Consider the following 25,822-nt stretch of genomic DNA (forward strand, 5'->3'; position numbering starts at 1 on the left):
AGGGTCAGCGAATGCGAAGCGACCCGACGTGCCATTCTGTAAACCCGTATTTCCTCTTGGCTGGAAGCAAGCGCGTCATAGACCTTGTAATTTAACACGCCAAATATTTATTTGCTACCCAGAGACCAGTCACGTTCTACTAAAGAAGGATGCGTTCGTTTACAGCGCCCATATAAAAGCAAGAAACGCCTCTCTGCCTTGCGCTGTACCCTTCGTCGTCTGCATAGTAAAGCACCGCAGCGCTCAGGCATTGATATAAAGGCCTGGAAGACGGCCGGTGAAGGAGTGTCGATTTCAGGAAAATGTTCGTCGAAGTTGTAGTTTGCTGTGTCTTGCTCTTCGGAACAGGTGAACCTTCCATCCATGGACAGCCAGCTTTGCAAGTGCGGCGCGGAATAGGTGACATCTCTTTCTTCCTTGCAGGTTATGGGAAAACAATCACAGACATCGTTGCTGCAGAAAACGTCCATAAAGAGATCGCTGCGAAAGGAGATCCAAGTTGCGAGCTCAATACTGATGAGATAGGATGGCTAACCCACAAAGTGACGAAGCTGACAGTGGGAGGACCAAGCTCCATCGAAGTTGTTCGAGTGCAGTCAGGCGACACTCACACCGAAGGAGAACTTCGACTCAAGAAGGTGAGTCTTCCAGTAAATATGCCCCGGCCCCCTGCACCTTTTTTCAGGTGAAAGGGCCACTTTATTGAGTTGTTGTCCTTAGTAAGAATTGATTATAGTGAGAAAATTGGACCTCGAACAACTCCCGCCACTCGATCCACACTCATGACGTCAAGACGTAGAATGACTTCGTGATCACTATTTCGAAGTGAATGGTGGTAAAGCCATCCTGAAAACTTTGCAGCGCTGGAAAAATGCATTAACTTGAACAGATATTGCTTGACAAGATAGTAAACAGTGCGATACCTGTATTTTATTTGCTCAATTCCTCTACTTTCTTCAACTTCACCAGCGTCTATTAAACGTTTAGCCTAGACAACCTTAGTAAGGCCAGCTTTAGAGTATACCTAAACAGTTTAGTTACCCCAATCAGTAATTAACATCACAAAGCTAATCATTACAAATAATACATAAGAAGTACAAGCGCAACGAATCTCCCAATTCGCTTGCAGATTCATCCGGCCTTGCCAAGTTATCGTCCAGAGGAAAAGAAGCGCGCCTAAAGTTTTCGCTCCAATTATTGCACCCCCTTGCAAAATAGATCTGCAAGAATACGTAATCTACTCACAATCACGACCATCGCGGCAGAAACACCCATGCAATCTAACCCAGTATATGTCTCATAATAACAAATGAAAGCATTCTTATATCCTCTCTTTATTAGCGAATGGAATCGTTTGGACCATAAAATTGTTACCAATCAGTCCCTATCTACTTTCGCGTTACAGCTGGAGCGTTTGGTGTGCGCACAGTCTGATAGCAGCACTGCTAACTTCAGATAACATTTTTCCGCTTTTTCGTGTCTGCGATGTTGAGAGCAAAGTGCAGTTGTTACTGCCATTATCGAGGAGATATTTAGATCTTTTTGCCACGGTCAATTTGTCTCTCTTTGCCTACCTGTGCTTTGAGATCAAGTTTGATGCCTTTGAAGAAGATGTGTATGTTTTTTACTTATTTTATTCTCCGTTTGCAATGTATTAATTGCCCCTGTTATGGTGTGGTGAAAACACCAGCAGTATTGTAAATGAAATAATTATAAGCTATTTTTTGAGTGAAAGTATTGTCTATGTGAACAGAGGGCAGCATATACCTGTTCAGGCCACGGTAGTTTGTCTTAAGTGTTCCAGGAAGAGAAACACTGAACTTTTTGTATGCGTATTTATTCTTCGAAGTGATGCGCTGGGCAATGCTATACTTGAACCACTACGCAGAATTCTCCTACAGCTGCTGAATAACTTATATAGGAAATTTTATCGCGTCGTACTGGTTTCGCCTTTAAAAGCCGAACGGCAGCTGTCACAAGCCGTGTTCAGGAACTGCGATGTGATTGGTAGTTGTTCATTTTTCGTATTCAAACTCTTCAGCTGGATAGAGTAAGATTAAAATGATTATTCCGGCAGTTGAAAGGAAATATACCTGCACAGTCCGTATAACGTCTTTTCTTGCACAGATCATTGTTTTAATATTTTGGAATTCCGAGCCAGAGCTAAAACGAACGCCAGGAAGGCGGGCAGGCAGGCAGGCAGGCAGGCGGGCAGGCAACGAATGCGTGGAATGGCCACTATAGGTGCGAGCGCACTAGTAGGAAGGGAAATGCAAAGGGTAAATAATCAAGAGGCATCCAGCAGTAACACCGCTTAAAGGTAATGCAATAAAATGCTGGGAATAATTACTTGCTCCGGACATTACATGGCAAGGGTGACCGTAAACGGAGTAAGGTGCTTGCATTATCCGTTTCTGGTGCAAAAGCGTCGCCCATTTTGACTCCCCTTGAGTGGACTAAAGAGGAAGGGCTCGCTCTAAAGAAGCGAAACATGCATGCCAGTTCCCATGAATGGTGATATGATACAGGTGTTCTTTTCGTAGCATGAAATGCTGCCGCTAGCTGCTGAACAAGCCCTTGTCGCTTGTACTACCTTCACTGCGTCTAGCTCACACTGCCTGCCTAGGAATTCTTTCACTCTTGAAAGTGGGACACATGTGCTGCCACTTGCTTCATGTGCCGCACAGGGACAACGGTGGACCTACGTACCGTGTTTAAAGGCGGAAGCCTTACTAACTCCATCACAAGAAAATTCGGCGGAGTCTGTTAGTGCGTGTACTCGCAGATTGTGCAGAAAATCCCGGCGATGGGAAATGATCATCCTTAAAACTATTTCCACCGATGTAGGAGGCCCCCTACTCCTCGCCCTTAGGACGGCCTAGGGGCCTAAGGGACAGGGACCGCGACCTCAGCGGCTAAAGAATGTAGAAGATACACTGGTTCCTGGCTGGCGGACAGCTTGTTGTTGGCCGGCGGGGACCTCGCTCCCCAGCAGTGACTCCTAGGCTTCTCTACTTTCAATATTTTCCCCAAAGCCGGAGGCTAGTTTGATTCATAGCGACAGCCAAACCGCAACCTGGAACATTGGAAAGGGCAGGGTCTCACCGGAAACGGCTAGAATCTTGTTCGCAGCCGAAATCGATAGCACAATCACCTTAATTTGGGTCCCAGAACACACATCCGTACCCGGTAACGAGGCGGCCCACGTATTAGACCGAGATTTCTACTTTACGTTAACTGTAGAACCGCCCGACTGCAGTGGACGGACGAACGTTTGCAAACATACGCGGAAATCATCGAGAACTATAGTTTAGAAAGACGTCTGGTGCCGCCGCTGGATCCAAGCTTAGACAATAAAGAGGCCGTTGCCTGGAGACGATTACAGGGCGAAAATTTTTCAAACCCCGTCTGGTTGTTTCGCACCCAGGTAGACGATAGGAAAGACGATAAATGTAAGACCTGTGCAGGAAGGGGAACCCTCGATCACGAAGTTTGGGAATGCTCCCGCAATTTCAGGCAATGATATAAATTTGAACTTTCTTAAATATACCCCTCTCCCCCTCCCTGTTTGGCCTCCATGTTGTGCCAGAATTCACGTCTACTGTCGTGCAAAAAATGCGAGGAACCGTTGATCATACAGCGTACCGGGAAGCGTCATAAGATTTCTCTTTACATATACCTTACATGTTTTATTCAGGTTGGAGACTAGCTTACGACAGGGATTCGAACCGACGACATAGCACTTTTAAATGTATGCCTTCCCAGACTGTACCCCTTCCCTTAAGGCGTAGTTCAGGTGTCTTCTGAGATGCGAGAAAGTTAGAGCGCCATTTCCTGTCCTCAAAAACTAACTTTCGCGCTAAAATTGTGACGCAACTATTCGTACACCATTCCGGGTGGTATCATACGGTTTCTCCTTTCATATAGCATTCGTTCCTCAGTCAAGTTGTAGGCTAGCTCGCGACAGGTATTCGAACCCAGTATCCAAGGTTTTCAGTCGTACATTTTTGTATTCAGCTTTTGTGGAAACGGTGTTCGGAGGCGCGTCTCCATTTCACTTCTCAGTGTGCAACCTGCTTCGAGGTTCAACGCTCACGATGACACACTAAAGCTTTCGCCTTCATGACATGTAAGGAACCTTAAGTGCCCTCTCAATTTTTTTAAAAGCTGTATACTACAGAGCTATCAAAGAAACTATTCAGCGCGTTTTTATCTTTTCCTAATAGGCTTCCTTGGTGTTCTGCTTTTTTGAAAGCACGAGTCTGCAGTTAGACGTGACCCAGGTTTTGGGAAAAACAAATTTTGAAAAATGGGTGACCTTTTCAGCTTTTGTCTTCACTAAACAGCCTCGCAATGGGTACTGAAAAAATTTTCATTTGAAATACAATTTTTCAGGGGTCAAAAAGACTGAGGTGCGGATACGTACCAAATTTGAGGCCTTTTAAGGGAGTCATAGGTGTAAAAGAGTGCCCCCCCCCCCTTTTTGTTTTCTACCAAACCAATCATTTATACTGCTCGAAAGTAATGCCATTCAATGTCTAGAGTCGTTTTGAGGGAAACTTTCCCAATGGTATGCATTTGAGACATGCGTGTAACTTGCGCGGTGTAAGGTTGAGGCTATTGCTTCTTGAATTTCAGCCAATGAATGTCGCGCACATTTGAGCTTCCATAGCCAGCAACTGTGAAATACTTTTTACTGACGTGTTCATGGCGCCCGGAACATTATAATCAAAAGTAAATTCTGTAGCACGTGTCCTACGTTTTGAAAATTTTTTTAGATACTGAAGTGTCTTTCATCGCACTCTGAACACATAGCTATAAATCTGTGGGATCACATGGAGATATTCTAACCCCTTGTATGGTATGTGTGCGGGCTTGTTAGAAAACACTGCACCATAACGGATAGAAGCTCCGAAGAAAACACCGAAAAGAATTGTCGATTAATGTTTATGTGATCTGAGCCAAGGTGTTAAAGAAAACAGTGCACCGTAGCTGGGTGAAATTAGCGTGAAATTAACTGTTTCCCGCCATGTGGCGCGGCTGATAATACTGTTAAATCCCTCTTAATATGTTAAGCAGCTCATAATAATTATACCAAATTTTGCATGCTGATAACACTTCGCTCAGTTGTGAAATTGATTAAAAAAACAACCTATTCAATCTCCTCTACCAACGTATCTCCTACGCTGTCCTTTTTACTGACGATAAAGAACCATCTAAAAACGGCGCACAGGAAAACAAGGAAAACACAGGGAGAACGGACAGGACAGGACCAGACTGGACAGGACAGGCATTTTCTTTGTTTTTCTGTTCGTCGTTTTTAGATGGATCGTTACCAACTAGCCAAACTTTCTGCTTTACTGAGAGTTAGACAAAGCCCGCGAAATACGAAACAATAAGTGGTCACGCTCTATCAAACGAATTTCAACTTAACGAAGCCTGCGCTCTAGGCATCTCGAAGGGAACGGCCGATGGCGCTGTATGTGAGTCAGCGTCAGCACTGTTCCACAGAACACGGAAAGCGCGCGCTGTGATCTGCGATAAGTGATCGGTAAGCGGAGGACAGCTGAATCAGATGGAGGTTCTATTGAGCTATCACGTAGACAAAACCAAAAATGAAGGTAAATAAGTAAGACGCATAGTTCAAGGTAGCCTCCATTTTCTTTGATTGTATAACTGTTCGGGGCGTTGAACTGATTGGTGGCCGCTCGTTTGCGCATGGCCATGTCAGGTTTTTTTCGTTCAAAATTCGGTTGGCAGCGGAGCAATATGGTAGCACATGAGCTCAGTCACGTGGTTGTTTTTATATGTTGCTATCTAACTTTGAATGCCGGAATAAAGAACCACGCAGGAGATACGTTGGTCGGAAAAGCTGCATCGGTTTTTTCCAAGCCCCTTCTACAACTCAAAGAAACGCACTTAGCAAAAAAAGTGCGTAATTAGTTTTAGTTAACTGTACTCAGGGACAAAGTTTTGTGGCAGTGTAGTGGAGGCTAGGTAGGAAAGGAAAGGAGAAGAGGTTTGTCCCCTGCCATGTTGTTCATTATTCATTTCCATAGATTCCCTTTTTTTACCCTTTTGCCATTATAGCCCGAAAAATGAACAATCTACCACCACAGCGCGGGTACAAAAGGCCGTACCTTTCCCTTTCCTACCTATCCTCAACTGCATTGCCAAAGAAGTTGTCCGCGAGTACGCGCACTATGAAAAATACTCTGAGGAGCGTCGCATGATGGCAAATATTGTTATGGGGGGGTTAGCCCAGCAGCAGACGGGACAGGCCACAGTCAGAAGGTACACCGAGCTAAATCACTCTAGCATAAACTGCCACGTCCTCGTCGACGGGCTCGGGCTCTAGGGTCGGGCTCTACGCCAGACGCATCAACCAAGTGACCGAGAACCTTAATTTGGCGCTGGCCGAAGCTGCACTTCTTAGAGTTCAGTTGGAGACCAGCGCGACGGAAGACCGTAAGGATATATTAGCAAGACGGCTTAGGTGGCTTTCGAACGTAGAAGAGAAAACGACAACGTCGTACAGGTAGCACAAGCACGTTGTCCATTTGAAGCCACGCAGAAGCGAGTCCATCATGCGCTCGAAGGTGGCAGGAGCGTTGCAGAGGCCGGAAGGCATAACTTTGAATTGGTACAGGCCATCGGGGGTGATAAAGGCAGTTTTCTCACGATCCCGTTCGTCAACAGCGATTTGCCAGCAGCCTGAACGGAGATCCATAGAAGAAAAGCAGCTGGCACCGTGTAGAAAGTCGAGGGCGTCATCAATTCTCGGAAGAGGATAGACGTCTTTCTTCGTTACTTGATTAAGATGACGATAGTCGACACAGAAGCGCCAGCTGCCATCTTTCTTTTTGATCAACACCACAGGGGATGCCCAAGGGCTGCTAGAAGGCTTGATAATGTTGTTCGCCAGCATCTTGTACACCTCTGTTTGGATGGCACGGTGCTCAGGAAGAGAGACACGATAGGGCCTTCTTTGTATAGGGCTGGCATCACCCTTATTGATGCGATGGGTCACGACAGAAGTTTGGCCAAGAGGACGATTCCTGAAATCGAAGACGTCACTGTAGGAAGCTAAAAGAGCGCAGAGGGCGTTGGCGTGGTCAGGTGTCAAATCCGCCGCGATCATTGCAAAAGTAGGGTCCGGACGCAAAGCGGCCGAGCGGGGAAGGGCATGGAGACCAGCGTTAGGCTCAGCTGTCAGAGTAGAAACATTACATTCGGCCAAAGGAACCAAGTTCAGCGAGTGCGATGCCATAGGGTAAAACTTGAGGAGAGAGACTTAAGTTCAGAATCGGAAGGTAGGTGCGGTTGCCGGTGACGGTCAGGACTGTGTGTGGAAGGATGACGTTACGCTGGAGGACAACGTCCTTGATTGGGTACGTGACGTAGACACCATCAGGAACGGCGGCAAACGGGGACATAGGGACATAGACTGCAGCGTCGCGCGGCAAGCGAGTAAATTCAGCGGCTTGGTATCGGCGCTTTCGGAGCAGAGCGGCAAGTCTAAACGAAGAAGGCCAGTGGCGGAATCAATTAAAGCCGCGTGCGTCGTTAAAACGTCCATGCCGAGGATCACATCGTGAGGGCAATGGTCGAGGACGGTGAACGCGACAGGTGTTGTACGACCGGCAATGCACACACGCGCAGTGCACAGTCCAACAACGGCAGCAGCGCCACAGGCCACAGTCAGAAGGCACACCGAGCTAAATCATTCCACTACAAACTGCCACGTCCTCGTCGTCGTTCACTGCCGAGCGTCCAAAACAACGTCGTCTTCGCCTAGCAACTGTGCACCGTAACAATATGTTTCGCTGTTTTCACCTCATTTGCGACCTTCCGCTTCTATTATAGTATGCCTGGTTCAAGTTACGCGAAACGCTGCGTATGCCTTTCACTGCACTCAGGCATATTTATTTTGTGAAAGCAAACCACTTCAAGATAGAAGGATGAAAGTGCCAGAACGCATGACAAAGAGTTATGTCAAAGGTACCCATAAAAACCATGTAATACCCAAAAAAGAAACTCCTTCCAAAGAAAATCAGTCGCTGAAGGCATCGCACAAATATAAATTAAGAGTGCAATCGCCGCAGCTCTGATAAACGTTCATTTGCCTTGACCAGGGGTTCAGACAATCAATTTACAGGCACCAAACAAATAAGTGCATCTGCTTACTGCAGCATGAGTCTCATTTGAGAATAGAGGCAAAACACGCATGCTAGAAGGAAGGTTTGGGAGCGTGTAATTACGTCAACTTGTATTCTGTAGTACATACTTGAATCCCGTTGACAGTGCAGTTAACATCATAGGTTTCCGGTATTCAGGACAAACTCGACGCCACCGCCGCGGTGGCTCTGTGGTTGTGGTGCTCCACTGCTGACCTGAAAGGCGTGGGTTACGATCCCGGCTGCGGCGGTCGCATTTCGATGGAATCAAAATTCTGAATGCTCGTGTACTGCACGATGTCAGTGCACTTTAAGAAATCCCAGGTGGTCGAAATTATCCGTAGCTTTCCACTACGGTGTACTTGATAGCCTGAATCGGTTTGGGACGTTAGGCCCTATGAAGGATAAATTCGACGCCGCCTAAATGAAAACTTGGGAGAAACAAGTATAGCGCAGCACATTGTGGTTTCAGCAATCTTTGAACAGATGTTTGACTGCGTAGTTGAGGATTTTGTTGCTGCGATAGAAAAATATGCGAGATGTAATGGAAGGTTTGGAGATTCTCACGTAACTCGAATGTTTGTGCGCATAAGTTTTGGGACGAAAGAGAAGAAACTGTTTAAGTGGGTTCGGAGTTGTTTTTTTATGGTGTCATATTTTTTGCTTTCAGTTTTCATCCTGTCTGTTTCGCCTCCAGAATGCTGGCGTTTGAGTGCGCTGACGAACTTGAATTAACCGAAAGAAAGGAGTTGCTCGATATTTTATGGTAATATTTGAAGGGCTTCGTTTCCCGCATCTCCCCGTATGAAAACAGCTGCAAGTGCATTTTGGTATACATACACATGAGAGCGAATAGGATTACACTGTCACATCGTTTTGAAATTTCTTTGCAGATTACAGCTGAATGCGATGTAAGAACCGATTACTACGTGTACTCGTCTAAACTGATTATTTCTGTGAACATAGGAAGCATGGATATAAAAGTACGATACCGCACACATCCTGAAAATTCTAGTCCCAGGATTCAGGTGAGTCGATCCTTTTAGGAATATTAAAGGTAACGTTTCTGCCGTGTTTCAAGCTAGCATTTTTTGCGGGGATTTGACAACATTCAGATCTATTATTTTATGATACTGAATGTCGAAATTCTGTTAACACTGCAAGACCGTGGTGTACAATCAGGTGCTCCGGTAAAGGTGGAAGACGCATGTTTGTAAGGCAATTCGAATGCTAAAAGAGGTCTACCTTGAGTTCCGCTCGACAAACGCCTTTAACCTCCCCCTCATCCATCACTAACGGTGCCGGAGTCTCGCCTTCTTCGGCACATTCAGATGAATGCAGTTATCACCCCGTCCCGCCTCTTCCTCTATCACTATCGATCGGACCCTTCCTGTCCCAACTGCCCCTGTATCTATGCGAACCTGGCGCATTGCCTCTTCTATTGCCCGGCTGCTCAGCAGTCGGGTTCCTTCCCCCACCCTCTCTATCCATCACCACCTGGCTCGACTGGCTTGGCGCTGAAGGTGAAGAAGAACAGCGGCTTCTGGTCGCCCAGGCGGTGACATGCTCGGCCTATAAATTATGGTCGAATAAAAGTCTTTTACTACTACTACTACTACTACTACTACTACTACTTCTACTACTACTACTACTACTACTACTACTACTACTACTACTACTACTACTACTACTACTACCACCACTACCACTACTACTACTACTACTACTACTACTACTACTACTACTACTACTACTACTACTACTACTACTACTACTACTACTACTGGAAGTAACCTCTGAGAATCCAGTCAGCTTTGGCGATGCTATCTAAGCGAAGAAGCACTTTAAAAGCAGATCTACCGCACCATTTATCGCTTTGCCACCCACGCCGCAATACCTGTTTAAAGGAGCATAATTTATTCGAAGCTGGGTTTATTAGAAATTCGCTGCAACTTCTTCACTGATTGGCTAGCAAGAAGACTAAAATTAAATTACATTTACTCCACAATAATGGTTGTTACTTGGCCCACCACCCTAACACTGACGCTTCATCGGACGGCAAAGGTCTTAGCAACAAGTCTCTTGTAGATGTGCAGCCCTCAGACATCGCAGGGGATACCTGATAGGAGTTCGCAACTTCTGTGAGCAAGACCAACCTTTAAAAAAACTACACTTTTAGGGTGGCGTCTTAGGGTGGCGATGTTTTTTTTTTCTCAGTGCGCAGAGGGGGTCGGTTCCGGTGCATCCAGAATATGCGCAGAAGCATGCAGAAAATATGGGAGCATTCAGAGCTGTAGATTCTCGGCCCGATTGCACTGGTCGCTACCAGGGAAGAGGCGTAACCAAAAGTATTCCCGCGCGTTCATCAGCAGACACCCCCGCAGACAGACCAGCGCCCTTTTATTGACCTTTATATATTGAATATAAATGACAAATATTGAATATATTTTACTCACTAAAAGCTCTGTTAGCGTACGGCGTGGGTGGTCTTAGCGTTCGCTCCGGTCCTATCTCTCACGCTCGATTCAAGATCATATTCCGGCGATGAAAGGGCGGATATTCTTTCGCTGTCCCTGATGTCACACTGGTTACGCAATAACATCGGCTCCCGAAATTATTACTTTTTTTTTATTCAATGAACGCGATCGAAGCCAAGTCAGGGGTGCAAATAGCCGTTCCTTAAAATCAATTAAAATAGTGTATAAATACCAAAGCGAGATTGCTTAAACTGAAACTAACAGAAGAGAAGAATTTTTTAAGACTTTAGGGTCATCAGATCCTGTGTGCTCGGGAAGCAGGTGACATTTCCTAAGAATCATGCTCTTAAGGGGTGCGGGGGCGGCAGATGGAACAATTTTCGCTATTTACCCACGAAATGCAACAAAATTGGGGTCTGGCGGGCTACTTTCATGGACATTTTAAGCGAATTTATTAATTGAAGCTATCTTCTAAAGCTTCAGTAGCAATGAGTATTGATACCCTGATTAAGTTGTCCGGAGATTACTAGGGGCTCGTCACAATGTTGCTGTTTTTTGACATAGTTTTGATGATTGACAAAGGTGTTTAAACGTTTAATTGATGAAATATAATTGATTAGCAAGGAGAAGAAAAACAACCATATGTCAGCGGCGGCATCCCAATCCACGACATCCGAATTTAACACCCGGTGCTCCGCCAGCTCTAACGGGTTTTTCTTTCTAAGGGCATTCCTTCCTTTGCACAATAGTTTAATGAACGCCTCGGATGGAGCAGCCTTGATGTCATAGGTAGCATAAGAGGGTTCTCGCCCAACTTCCGCCCTCCCCGTTCACAATCCACGTGCAACTCGAGGCAGTACAGGACCCACTACGCACGCCACCACTGACGAGGGCGGCGCTGGTGAACACTGGAGGTTAGGTTGCACGCAGCACTAATACCCCCGAAAGCAAATCATTGAATTACCGCCGCCTCAACTCAGTTGGTAGAGCTCCGGACTCGAAATTCGGAGGTCCTGGGTTTGTATACCTAAGGCGGACTATGGTTGTTTTTTAAACATGAAATGCTTTTAGCTCCCGTTGTCGGCAGTGTGGTGACGTCATGCCGAGACCGAGAGCCAACATCCGGGCTCTGAATTCGACTCATCCGGGCACTGAAACGAGAGCATCCGGGCGCCGTACGAGATTTAACGAGACTCTAAGAGAGAGGGCCGCGCTTCCGCGCCGTCCCCTAGGATGGCGCTGCGGTCCCACACTCGCGCATGCAAAAGACCGGCCACTGGGCCTTCAGCTCATGAAGGTTCCCCCTTTGGCAGGCAGATGTATACACGCTCGTGGAGTATTCGAACGCGCTGCATATACATTCTTGTCAGGCCTGCGCCTCGTCGTGTCCGCGTAGGCTTCTGCATCGTCCTGCATTTCATTGCCGCCACCGTCACAGCTGCTTAAGCCGAGCAATGGAGCCTGATGAAAGGAGAGATACGAAGCGTCTTGCGAAAGCGATCGTTTGCGAGTGATACGCCACAGCAGAAGACTGCTCGCCCCTGCTGACAACGCCACTGATTATGCGGCCGCTCCCGAAAGCGACAAGGCTGCCACGGTTCGCCGATGCCTACCTAAGCCCGCACTATTAAAGGCGATCGCTTAGACGCAACAAGAAGGGTGTGGTGGGGTGTGTTGAACACTAGACCCATTTAAAGATTTTGACTAGTACCATCTACAACCAATGTGTGATGCCCGTAAACATTTCATGCTTACTCTACTGTCGGTTACGGGAGAGGCAGAGATTTTTTTGTTCTGCTTTCTAACCAATTATCTTTCAGCTATAAAACAAACACAGATATGTTTACCCATTTATCACACCATAAATGAAAAAAAAAATGAAACTTTACTCTATTCTCTGTTTCGGTGACTGCTTTCTTGACATGTACCCCGGGTTATTAAGCATCTGAAGATAAAGGGCAGCAGTTCTGGATGTCAGCATGTCCGCAATACTCTGTTCTCTGCAGTAAAATAATTGTTACTTTATAGACAACGAGTGCTTAGAAAAATAAAAGTTCAACTTAGGAGGCATTTATAGAAAGACTTATTACAAAAAAGTTATTTTCAGAAGCCAATAAACGCATACGTCGAAAAAACGGTCAGCTTTATTGAACTGTTCAACGTTGAAAGACTCATGCATAAACAGCGTAATATTTCTGCTTTCGTTTGTTGGAAAATACCCGGAGAGATCAGTGACAGGAAGTGCAGAAAAAGTGAGAGCGGAGGAAATAAAATTTAAAGTTGGATTCGTTCCATGTGGCACAAAACAGGCTCAAATGCTGAAACCCTCCTTGGCAACTCGGCTCACTGCAGGTCAGCGCGACAGTGTGGAGACGACGGCCGCCTCAGTCACTATCGCGTTAGAACTAACAAGCTTCACAAGTGTCGCAATAGAGCCAAGCAAAAAGATGCTAATTGAAATTAAATGTTGTATTTGTTGATCTCTTGAAAGAACTTCAGAGGGGATAGACGGTCAACCTTTTCAGGAAGCATTGTAGCGCATACAACTGACGCACACAGGAGAGAACACAGATCCTCTCTCCTGTATTTGTCTCTTGTATTTTTCTATAATCTTCCTGAAAATTCGCCAACCGCGTGTGCTGAAGACACCAAACCCGCCACGGAAACAGGGGCCGTATTATATAAGGATAAACTTCATCTACTCTCCATTTCGAATCGGTTGAGTCGTCTGGAATTGTTGCTGTTGTTTTGTGACGTAGCGGCGGCTTTGATGCGTTCATAGGAAGCGACCAGGCCATTGGCTTATTAGCGATCGGACCTGCCATTGCCAGCATATCGCAGGCAATGTTTAACCGGTGCGTTCACCGAGTGGCGAAGGCTATCGTCGACGTTGTAACCTGGTACAACAGGATTTGTGTGATTGGCCTTTCGCTTCTTTCGTCTGATGCTGCCGTCACGCTGACATTTTGGAAATGAAATAAAAATGGATGTCTATTTAAAATGCATTCTTCTAGAACACGACCCTAGATGCATATTTCTAGGAACCATAGTAGACGCCACATGCGCTACCCGCCGCAACTTGAAGCGCATGTGTGCAGCGTGCTGCCGATGCTCAGGAGCCTCGGCGAATGCAGTCCTTGTGCAGCTAACACGTGACTCAAGCAACTTATCGCAGGACTGGGTTCGCTGCTTTTGATGATCACCTAGTTTGCTTTCCCTTTTGCTTAGAGAAATGCGGCGCAGCGACCATCTGAAACTTTGAGGTCTCCTCCTGGCGGTCATTCCAACATTACGGTGCTCAGTCGCCGTGAAACGGTGAATCACGATTGGCTCACTTTTCGAAGACCACTCACCAAAAAAAGTGACTTTTAAAATTTGTGCAGCTCTTTTCGGGATAATGTTTCGTCTTTTCATTACGAGACAAATAAACCCACGGATTAACGAAAATCAATGATTTGAAAACTCCGAAATTTTGCTCACCTGGACGTTTTATTTGCCGCAAAATAAAAATTCGTTTTCAGGATAGGAATGGGTGTAGTAACTCTCTGGCTGTCTGGAACTCGGATCTAAGCCGTGAGGGAAATGACGAGGGAGTGAAAATTGTATCAGAGAAAGAAGGAAAGAGGCACACTAATGGAAGGCTAGAGAATATTTCGATCTCTTGAGAGTCATGGGCACTGACAGTGAATAGCAGAAGCGCGCCTTTTGAGTTTTGCCTTTAGCGAAACACGGCGCAGCAGCCGGGTTGTCCTTGCGTGTTCAACTTTAGGAGCCGAGCGCTGAGACCACTGAGCCAGCGCAACGGGCTTATGGTTTTTGGCGGACCGTGTGTTCCCCGTGAACGCACAGACTGGCCTGAAGCAAGCACATTTGTAATTTCACTCTCGCTGATGATCCCCGGTAGTTGCAGTGCTAGCTTTCTGCGATACATATTGTGATCCTCGTTTGCAGGTACTCCGCATGGAGGACGTCACTACTAGCGGCATACCCATGACCATGACGGTAGCTCGAAGCCGAGCCGAAGATACAATCATGGACAGCGGTACAAATGTACAAAAGATCATTGAAGCTATTGTGAATGGAACCCTCGGTAATCAGAATAGCGAAGTTTGTCTCTAGCGCTGACATTTATTGCGTCAGAATTTCCCTTCACGTGAACAATGTCTAGTCATTTCAATGCGGAGGTTGCAATTAAGGAAGAAATGGCATAATTTTGTTGGGTACGCGTCGGCATATCTTCTTTTTATATCAGCTCACGCTTCGTGATCGGAAGTGTTCGTTATCAAGGAAATAAAAGCCTTTACATTGAAAGAATAAGTAGACCTTTGCTGAATAGAAGAATTTAGCTCGATTTTTCTCTCTTGAAATAGATTGCTTCTTGTAATAGATTCCACAAAATATAGCAAATAAACATGATATTCCTATGCTTTTCTGCGTACATAGTTATTCCTGTCTCAGCAGGTCAGTGCACGTGATGGACACAGGATATGGCAAGCTCCCTGAGAACAAAAGTAACTACGAAACCTACTTAAGCAATTGGAACCACGCAGGATAAGAAAAAGGAGTGAAGGCAAAAGAGCGAGCGCAATGGTTCCCATCTCTTCACGTACCACCTTGCACGGCTTGATGCGTCGAGGCCTCAAAGAACACACACAAAAAAGCAGGACAACGACGCAGGTACATGGGGATAAAACACCAAGGCGACAACACAGCACACGAAGAAAACACGCAACCAAAGAAGAAATTTGGGAAAAAAGTGGCTGGGGCTGAACTCAGCGTAGCCAGCATATACAGAGCGAAAGCTCTGTTCTGTAGTTACCCTGTAACTGAATACGTCGGAGCAGCAACTCAGTGCTATAAATCTCAGAGGCATGGCCACATATCAAGACATTGTAACGGCCCCGTGCGCTGCAAAGTGAGTGCTAGCCCCCACTCGCACAAAGAATGCACTTCGAGAGCACAACCTAAATGCGCTAACTGCGGTGGCCCTCACCCTGCTTCCTATGGAGGGTGTTATAAAAAGAAAGCAGCCACAGTTGCTCGCACGGCAGAGCAAACACAAGGGAAACCCCCTAAGCGCCATGAACCACCACCTAACCCCGACGTGGTTTTCACGACTACGGCAGCTCTTTCCGAGAATCAGTCAACACAGCATGGGAAAGCACCTGACAAGACCTACGCAGATGCAGTAAAAAAGAAGCATGGGAAGTCCGTTGGTTCTTCTCCTTCATCAAAGCTGCTGCAGCGCACTGCACAAGACCCGACAAACAGCGTCGCTCGCTCTGAGCCTAAGGCGCCACAACATGACAGGAAGATCAGCGACAGGCAGCAAACCGGAAACTCTGAACAAGATATCACAAGCCTACTCATTCCTATGCTGTTTGCAGCCATCAAGGCTCTTATCCGTGCAAACCCCTCGTCAGGAGGACTCCCAGAAGTAGAAGCTGTCCTTGCAATGGAGCCGTTGGTGTCGGTCTCCTACGCTCCGCAGGGGCGTAATACCACACTTCAGTAATCATGGCTTCAACAGCGAGAACTTCGCCGCAGCTGACAATTCACAACATCTTTCGTACATGCACCATTTTCCAGTGGAACGCTCGCGGGCTGCGCTCTAAACTCTCAGATTTCCGACAGCTCGTGCGAGCGTACCGCTTCCCCTTCATAGTCATCTGTGAATCACGCGTCGAGGAAACTTTCCGACTCCACGGATACTATTTCCATCATTCACAACGACCAGATAACGTCAGCAGATTGCTGATAGGCTTTCGCAAGGATATCCCGGCTTCATCGGTTGATGTCCCGCCTCACAGCGACAATGAATACGTGTGCGCTGTCACAGTTATTGCCGGACAACAGTACACTCTGATTGGAGTATATCTTGAGCCAGGCACGCCATCTGATGCTATGAGACTTGATAACTTGATAGCAAGGACGCCCTCACCGCATATTATTTGCGGAGACTTCAATGCTCATAATGAAATTTGGGGCAGCTCACATACATGTGCCCGAGGTGCCAAGCTTGCAAAACTTCTCTCCAAGCATTCAGTTCAGCCATTAAATGATGGCAGCATCACCTACCTCCGAGGCCCGACGACTACCAGCAGCATCGACGTGACATTTGTCACAAGTTCATTCGCCCACAACTTTGGCTGGTGCACTGATTTGGAGACACGCGGAAGCGACCATTACCCAATCCTCATATCGGCTTTCCATGCGCAGAGGAACCCAAAGAAATTCCTTACAAAATCTACAGACTGGGACGCATACAAGGGCGCTGTAAGCAGATGAATTAATGCGGCAACTCGCAATGAGGAATTAGCATCAACAATGGCGTATTGCCTGAGAGCGAGTACACAAATTATACAACTAAAAATGATAGCCTACCTTCAAATGATGACACATTTCAAAGGCTCTGCGCTATACGCAGGTGAGCTGAAAGGAAAGCTCTGCGCACAAAAAGCCTCGATGACCTACGTGCATGCCGACGGGCACAACGTCACATACGACGCTATATGGATAAACTCAATCGGCAGAAGTGGCGTGACTTTTGTTCTACGCTGGATGTGCGCCAACCAGTAACCAATATTTGGCGGATAGTTAGAGGTATGCGCACGCCACCTCAACAACTCCACCCCTTCGCTGCACTCTCCCTTCACGAACAAAAATCTATAAAAGAAGTCTCAGAAGAATACTGTAGGCTACTGTCGGCAGGGTCAGGGCATTCGACACTCTCCGCAAATGGTCAATCAGGCATCCCAAAGGCGGCAGTGCCAGCGTTAGACCTGCCTTTCACAATGGAAGAACTATCCACAGCTATCGCGGAGACAAATAGACACACGTCTCCGGGTCATGATGAGGTGACCTATGAAGCCATTGCAAAGCTACCCCACACCTCCCGTCTTCGACTCCTGGAGTATTACAATTCTTCCTGGATGACTGGTGAGGTCCCCACGGAATGGAAGCTGGCGAAAATTGTGCCTGTTTTGAAACCCTGTAAGCAGCCAACAAGCTACGCATCATTCCGGCCCATTGCCCTACTGAGCTGCGTAGGTAAGCTGATGGAGCGCATGATCTGCAAACGCATAACTTGGTTCCTAGAAAGCCGAAATGAGTTCCCCCAAGAAATGAACGGGTCCCGTCAAAACAGGTCTGCGACTGACAATATCATCTCCCTCGTCTCATCAATTGAGGAGTACCTTCATGTTGGGTACATCCCGACAGCCGTTTTCCTAGACATCAAGGCCGCCTTTGACTCTGTCTTTCACCATGCAATTCTCGCCGCCTTTGCCAGTCTTGGCCTTGGAGGAAAGCTATACAAATGGATTGGGCATTATTTGAAAGAACGGAAAATTTTTATGACCACTCCAAACGGTCCAACACGCTTTCACGCAGTGGAGAGGGGCGTACCACAGGGAGCGGTGCTCAGCCCTCTCCTGTTCAATATTGCCCTTATACACATAAGAAGAAACCTTCCGCGAGGGGTCCGTATAACAATTTATGCTGATGATATCTGCATCTGGACCGCATCACGCTCGCGCTATATCACCCAGCAACGTCTACAGAGAGCGCTATTGCATATTTCGATGTAGCTGGCTTCCAGAGGTCTTCGTCTCTCGCCAGAAAAGAGTGTTGCAATGGCGTTTACAAGAAAAACGATGACCCGATATCCGCTGCTCCTAGGCGGACGATCGATACCATATGTACGATCTCAGCGATTCCTGGGTGTTGTAATCGACTATAATCTGTCATGGACACCTCAGATAAAAAAACTCCGCGAGAGGATCACTGCAGCATCGCAAGTGTTTAGGTTCATGGCTGGAACAAGGTGGGGTAGCAACTGCCGATCAATGCTTCTGCTTGAAAAAGCCTACGTTGAAGGAACCTTGCGCTACTGTCTACCAGTGTTTCAAAGATTATCTACATCAAGCAATAAGTCTCTCGTTGCCGCACGGAACAACTGCCTGCGAATATGCCTTGGCCTCCCAAAGGGTTCCTCTGCATTAGGAACAGTAGCGGAGGCAGGATGTCTCCCACTAGAGGTGATTGCCGTCCAGGAAACTATGCGTACCCATCTCAGCCATGTTCTTCAAGGGAAGAAGCACTTCCTGCACCGTGTCCACCTAACTCACAGCAACTCTAGCTTTGGCCAGGCAGTGCAGCTCCTGCCCATCCCTACTATTAATCAGCCACAGAAACTACTACCTCCGGCCTTTCCTCCATGGACACTCTCTCCTCTAAAGGTGAAGAAGTTTGTTCCAGGTGTGAATTCAAAGAGCCGCATGCCACAGGCAGCGCTTCTGCAAACTACTCCCGCCTACTTGACGGAGGAATATAGGCAGCACACCCATATCTTCACCGATGGTTCAACTACTAAAGAAACCTCTTCATGTGGCCTTTATGTGCCCTCAACAGGCCATGCCCTTTCTTACCGGCTGCAGCGGAGGACATCCTCTACGACAGCTGAGCTTCACGGCATTAAGGAAGCTGTTTCTTACATCCTGCGCCGAACCGCCGACCGTTGGGTTATCTTCACCGATTCGAAAGCATCTCTCCAGATCCTGGCCAACCTGCTGAAGAAAACGAATCACCAGCCAGTTTCCCTGGACATCGGATATCTACATCATTTAGCTATTGCCGCAGGCCACTGCATAACATTTCAGTGGGTACCTGCTCACTGTGGCATTCAGGCTAATGAAAAAGCAGATGAAGCGGCCCGTAAGGGCCATCAACATCGAAGATACTTTAGAATTTTTTTTACGAAATCTGATGCGTCCCAGGTGGCCAAAAGTTTTGCTTCCGAAGAAATGTATCGACTTTGGAGTTTGCCGACATATCAGTACCAATTTCTTCACTCAATCGACCCACATCTTAAATCAAGGCTCTCACCCAGAATTCCTCGACATCTGGAAACACTTTATCATCGACTCCGTCTTAATGCTGCATATACAAACGGCTTACGATACCGTTTTAGACAAATGAACAGTCCGCACTGTGACAACTGTGCCGCGATAGAAACTGTGGAGCATATCTTGCTTGAGTGCCCTGCGTATGCTAACGAGCGTGCGTACTATGAACATTGCATGCAGAAGCTCTGCTCAGTGCCCCTAACAATGGACAAAGTTTTAGGTCCCTTAGCCTGCCTTAGGCAACTGAGACTTGCAATGAACTTTCTATTCACATATTTAAAAGACATTGGACACCTCGATAAGCTTTAAATTCACTTGCACGTTACCTTCATGCGTTCTTCATGCAGTGAACTTCGTCAGCCCATTTGACGGACTATGCACTCCATCACTCCATAGGTTACATCAATACTCGCCATTGCATCCTTAGTACCCATTTCATGGCCGCATTTTATCTTCGTTTTTTTTTACCTCTTCCACTCTGCTCTCCTTCTGTCTTTGTCTCCCAAATTCCCCTCCCTACGCAGAGTAGCATGCCAGCGATTTTTAAACGCCGGCTAAATTCTCTGCTCTTAATTAAAGAGTCTCTCTCTCTCTCTCTGTTAAGCATGGTTACACGCGGCTTAGCTTTTGTTCATCTCTGTTGTTTCAATAGTTCAGCGAGAGAAAACCACATGATGTATCACGTACACAGGTGCATGAGCGGGGGTCCAGAGCGGCGGACGTGACTGCGAAGCGCGCAGCTGTGGCGACGAAGTTGAAGAAGAAGATCCAGGCACCAGCCACGCGCGCTTTTGTACATGCGGCGCGCCTCCCGTTAGTAGTCAAATCTAAGAGCCAGGTCACCTTCAGGTTCAGCATGTGAGGAGTAGAGCTTACCGCACTAAAAACAGTACGATGATAATGCAATGCAGTGCAGTACGGTGCAGCGTTGCTTGAAGAGTGCGAATGGCAGACGTAGTTTATGTAGTCTCATCTTGCTTGTTTTTAATGATCTAGTTTATTCTGCTTGCGCAGTCGAATCAGGACGACTAAAAATTAATTTAGCCTCGACATCTACGCGCATTTATTATATTTTTCTGCTTGTGATTCAGCTCTCTGACACATCTCGCCGGTTGAATCCTCGTGAGCGGAATTTCGCTGAGACGGCAGCGCAGTTGCTTGTTGATGCATCGTCGTGTACCTAGCATCGTAGATCCTAGACGGTACATAAAAATGGAGTTAGGCTGTTGTAGTTTAGGGAACAAGTTTATAATGTTTATATAAGACTACCTGCGAAGTAGAGGCTGCAGCAACGATACGTCGTCAGACATGTGTACAAGTCCGGTCGCAAGCAGTACAATGCCGACTGCTTATTCCGCCCATATCTTGACGCTCCCGCTTTCGACACCGAAGAAGCCTTCCAGTTTCTTGCTGTCTTCATGATGCCCGAAATAGCCCCAAGTAAACTGGCTAAGTCTGAGTTACACCCGCTCATGAAGCCTCTCGAATGCCTTGAAGCAGCGTTTGCGCGTTAATTCGCCCCGAGCTTGGGCTCGTGCAGCCTCTGAAAGCACGTTCTATCGAAGAGGAATTTCGCGAACAAGGAAACCTTTCTTCCCGCTTTGTTATCACATTTCTGAGAATACATGTTGCAAGCTTCCCTCGGAGAGTTTTCGGTCGGCCATTTTAGCATTAACCGAATGTTTTCACATACCCATGAAAAGTATCAAAGGCCTAAGTTGTCTTCAGTTCAGCACTACGTGAAGATATGCTGCAACTCTCAGTGCCGCAAGACGACCCCGTTGAAACCTGCAGAACTTCTGTAGACAATACCACCGCCTACAGCCCTTTCCCACAAGTGGGTACAGATCTGCTGGGTCCTTCCGCAACATCCTCGTTGAATAAATGGGCTTTACATTAACAACAGATTGAATTCCTGCCTTTGCATACCCCCTTTTTCTTAAGGGTTTGTAGCCTATATGGCCACGTTATCAAATCTAGGCCGTCACTTGAATGTAATACATTTGCGCAACAACCGAACAAAAATCAAATGTTTGCTTATGTCAGTGTCCATCGCTTGCGGCATTCGTATGCATCCTGAAACAGCAATATTGAGGAACAAATCTCTCTGTGCGCTTTACGGTACGAAACGCTGCGCTAAAACGTGGATTTCTGGGTTGTTTGAGAGAAGGGGTTTCATGAAGGATCGGTGCTGCACTGCTTCCCTTGCACTGTCTTCAAGCATTTCACGGAAAAAAATGGGAAGAACCTTATTTTTTTGTGTTGTAAATAATACATTCATTCAACAAAGTACAAAGTTATTATTTACCCCCCCCCCCCCCCCCCCCTCCCAGCAGTGTACGCTCGAAGGATACCCATCAAAAACCATCCCAGCTTTACAGAACTAGCACTAGAACCCCCTCTCGCCGATTTCACTGTTGTCAGTTTGTGCGGTCTATCCAAGCAAGACACCATGGAAGGTGGCAGTTCAATTAATAATTGATCTCCAGAGGCAGCTTGAGAAGAGCAACTTGGTTTCCAAGAGGTTTACTAAAAAAAGAAGATTGGAAAATGGCCTCCAGAGAAGTGTTCCATTCGAAAACGGTCCACGGGAAAAAAATATGTTTGAATATTTTAGTCTTTGCTAAAATATGTATGCTAAATATGTGTTCGTCTCGACGACAGCTGTTTAAGTCCATATTCATCATACTGAGGAATGTGAAATTGGCAGTTTATATATTTCGTAATGAGCTGTGCTCATTCATTATATATCGGTGCACCATGCAAGGTGAAACTTTTAGGGGGGGGGGGGGGGGATATTCGACGTTTGATGGCGAGCTGTTTTGAGATTGAGCGTCGAAAAAAGTGATTTTGCTTTTCACAAAAACAGCTGCTCCAGAGGCTCGTTTCAGGTACAGCAAAAGCAGTTCCTTTTGTGAAGAATATAGCTCGAGTTTCGCTTTTATTCTGGCGAAGTACCCATAATCCACTATGAGGTATAACTCGCGACGTCATCCAGGAGCTTGTCGGCACAAATGTATATGTAAGCCTTGAATCATCTCAGCTTAGAGGAAACAAATATGTGCAACTAAACCCTAAAACTACATGAGGTTTGTTTACAAGGGCTGAGAAGTATCTGCTGGATCCTGCAGATTTAATGATATAACATACTTGGCGAAAGGGAAGAACTGCGTGATTCCTAAAAAACACATCGATTTCCACCACATCAAACAACAACCATCGTGCATTTTTGACAAAAAATGTTCTTGATTCTTCTAGCATGGCCTTAACCATGGACTGGGCACACAGGGCATGAAGGTGGCTTTTATATTTGGCCAAGACGAATTTCCACTGGTAGAAAGTGAGACGCTGCTTTTACCAGGTTTTGTTCGGAGATGTTCTCAAACCTATTGAAAATTGTCGCTACAACTACTGTAAAGTTCAATGTAGTATAAAAAATTAAACTCATTGAGTTCCAGCGCATTTCGGATCATGCCGCGCAGCATGCAGTCTCCACCTGACAAAGCACTGAACTAAGCACCTGACTAAGCAACCACAGGAGTGCTTCCTCAGGTGGCGAACGCATGTAGTCGGATATGGTTCGGAGCACTATGTAGGGAGGTGTCTCATTTTCGCTCTCAGTAGTAGGGCACCCTCAAAACCCGTTCGATATGGGCTCAGAAAACATACAACAGATGCGGCGTGTGTACATTTGTTAAACACAAGCCAAAATTAAAGAGAAAAAAACAAGGCGCATTTAACCGAGTCGCGGGATGGTACTATTTCATCCATCAAACTGTCATAGTCTTGCGTACAGGGCTAAAAGTTTTGAATACCATGAGTGAGTTGTCGAAGTTGGAACTTTCAGAGCCGGAGTCATAGCGTGGAAAAAGAGCCACTCAGCAAACTTGGCAATACGTTCACTTTTCCTTCTATGAAACCAATAGGCAGGTGTCATGCGCCATTCATAAAAAAGAAACCTTAAGGGTCTCCGCTATCTAAATAATAAATTGCAGTGGTTTGCATATATTTCCATTAAAAATACCATAAAGGGGCCCAGCGGCCTACGTTTTGCAGTTTAACAGAAGCTCCAACCTAGGCTGACATTGCTTTGGTCTCAAAAAAGTTACGACAGTGGAAGCAGATCGCTGCTGTTATTTTTGTTTAAGAGAAGAAAAGCATGCTGGTGATGCAATCCCTCACCGTAAAAAATTATAGCTTTAAACCCTGCAACAAAACAACCATCAAGAGGTTAAGATACAAATTGTTGCTGTAAACTGTGGGTTTATCTGCAGTCTGTGAGATTGAGTTTCACCAGGACTGTGTGCTGCACTACAACCTTTCGCTACTTCTCCCTAGTACTTTATTTTTTCTGCCTAAATCAGAACTTTTTCGGGCTAAATTTGAGAAGGCCGACGAATTGAAGGCTCTCCTCCTCGTATTTCATTTTGATCTTAGATCTCTACTTAGAATTCGGTGAGATATGAGCCTGTCTCCAGCGAAGTGCATGCGCGATATTTCTAGCCTCCGACTATACGGCGCCGCAGATGACAGCTGAATCGGCTTCACCTGGGAATCCGAATAGGCTTGGTTTTGCTGATTGTGAAAGGCGGAGGTCTACTTCAAGAGAAAAGTGAAACTCTAATCATGATTATTTTGATGAACAAGCGAGTTGCACAATAAAAAATATTTACACAACTTTGAAATAAAACATGTCTCGTAGGCTCAGGTTCTAGTGCTACGTAGGAAGTTTTGTGTTGATATCCGACATCGCTCCTCATTCTAGGGATTTTGCGGAATATGTTACGCGGCATTTATATAATAATACGTAACCTACGAAGACATGTTTCTCTGATGCGCAAAATTTAAAGTATTTGTAGTCAGAGGGAATACTACAAGAAACCTGATGCATGACAGTGCGAAAGGCATGTTTTTTTATGTACTAAAAAAGACAAGACTTATATAAAGGCATTGCTGGGTTCGGTTAGTAAACGTTATCTTCACCATATGTGCCTAAAGAGTGGCACGCCTTGGAAAAGGCAATTAGTCAGGTTTGCAACGCAAAACACCATGGGTTATTTTTGCAGGCGCATAAAAAATTAACAAAAAGTTAACGGCCATTGTGGTATCACAGCACCAGAATATCTCGGCGTCATATTCGAGGGATCAGGAAATTGTGAATTTATTTTTATGGAATTTTATTTATTTATTATTTGTTAATATTATCTTTATTATTATTATATTGGATGGAGCGGTGGCGCAGAGGTAGAGCATCCGCCTCGCGTGCAAGAGGACCGGGCCTCGAATCCCGGTGCCGCGCAATGCTCCAGCGGGTTTCAGAAAAAAAGAACTCCGCCTGTCGATGGAATTGCATAACCAGGCCTGGGGTGTGGCCTGATATCGGTGACCAGAACCGAGAGCGCACTTCCTCACCACAACATGATTTGGCCACCCTGGTGTCGTACTTGGCCGCAACCTTCTATGAACAAACCAATTATGCCTCGGCACTCAGTCCTCAGCGGCTGCGGAGCAACTGACCAAGGAGGCGGAAAGATCTGTGACGCAGCGGAGGGAGCTTAGAATCACTGGCTGCGGCCAAGCCGCTATTGCAAACTGAACCTGGCAACGTTTATCGGTGGAACCTTATCCAGTGCGGCTAGCTTAGCAGTTCGAGAAACTAGCGGGGATTAAAAGGGATGTCATTGGGCTTAGTGAGGTTAGGAGGACAGATGAGGCGTATACAGTACTAAAGGGCGGGCATGTTCTGTGCTATCGTGGATTAGCGGACAGACGAGAACTAAGTGTGGAATTCCTCATCAATCATCATATCGCTGGCGACATAGAGGAGTTTTAAAGTGTTACCAAGAGAATGACAGCTACCGTAATTAGGCTTAATAAGAGGTACAAGCTGAAGGCGGCGCAGGCCTACGCACCTGTGCAGCTGTGCAGTCGTTATAGATATCTTCCAGTATTTTCACATAAGGCTCCTCTACTCCCTGATTCCGCAATGCCTGCATGAGTGCTGAAATTTCTACTCAGTCGAATGTTGTCTCGTAATCAGTGATGGCTATATATAAGGGTTCATTATTTCAAGGCGTTTCCCTAACCTGATTGATAGTATTAATATAGTATATTGTCACGAATATTACACAGTACACAGAGACACAAGAACTGCTCCAGTCTGCCGAGCGGTCACCAGCAAGAAGACGAACCACTTCTTCTTCCTCGTCACAAGCGAGATGGCGAAGCACTTCTTCTTCGTCCACTTCTGAGCTGTATCATT

The 25,822-nt window shown here is 46.3% G+C and overlaps 1 protein-coding gene across 1 annotated transcript; it reads left to right on the plus strand.

The window, feature by feature from the left end:
• The first annotated feature begins 210 nt into the window (after nucleotides 1–210).
• Nucleotides 211–15,045, plus strand: LOC149328405 (uncharacterized). The gene is made up of 4 exons (XM_089559626.1): nucleotides 211–348; nucleotides 424–638; nucleotides 9,071–9,205; nucleotides 14,606–15,045. The coding sequence occupies exons 1-4, from the start codon at nucleotides 303–305 to the stop codon at nucleotides 14,771–14,773; spliced, it is 564 nt and encodes a 187-aa protein (XP_089415752.1). The 5' UTR covers nucleotides 211–302; the 3' UTR covers nucleotides 14,774–15,045.
• The last annotated feature ends 10,777 nt before the right edge of the window (nucleotides 15,046–25,822 follow it).

This window comes from Amblyomma mixtum, chromosome 9 (genome assembly GCF_055824585.1).
Source record: "Amblyomma mixtum isolate Tamu chromosome 9, ASM5582458v1, whole genome shotgun sequence".
Classification (NCBI taxonomy): Eukaryota; Metazoa; Arthropoda; class Arachnida; order Ixodida; family Ixodidae; genus Amblyomma; species Amblyomma mixtum.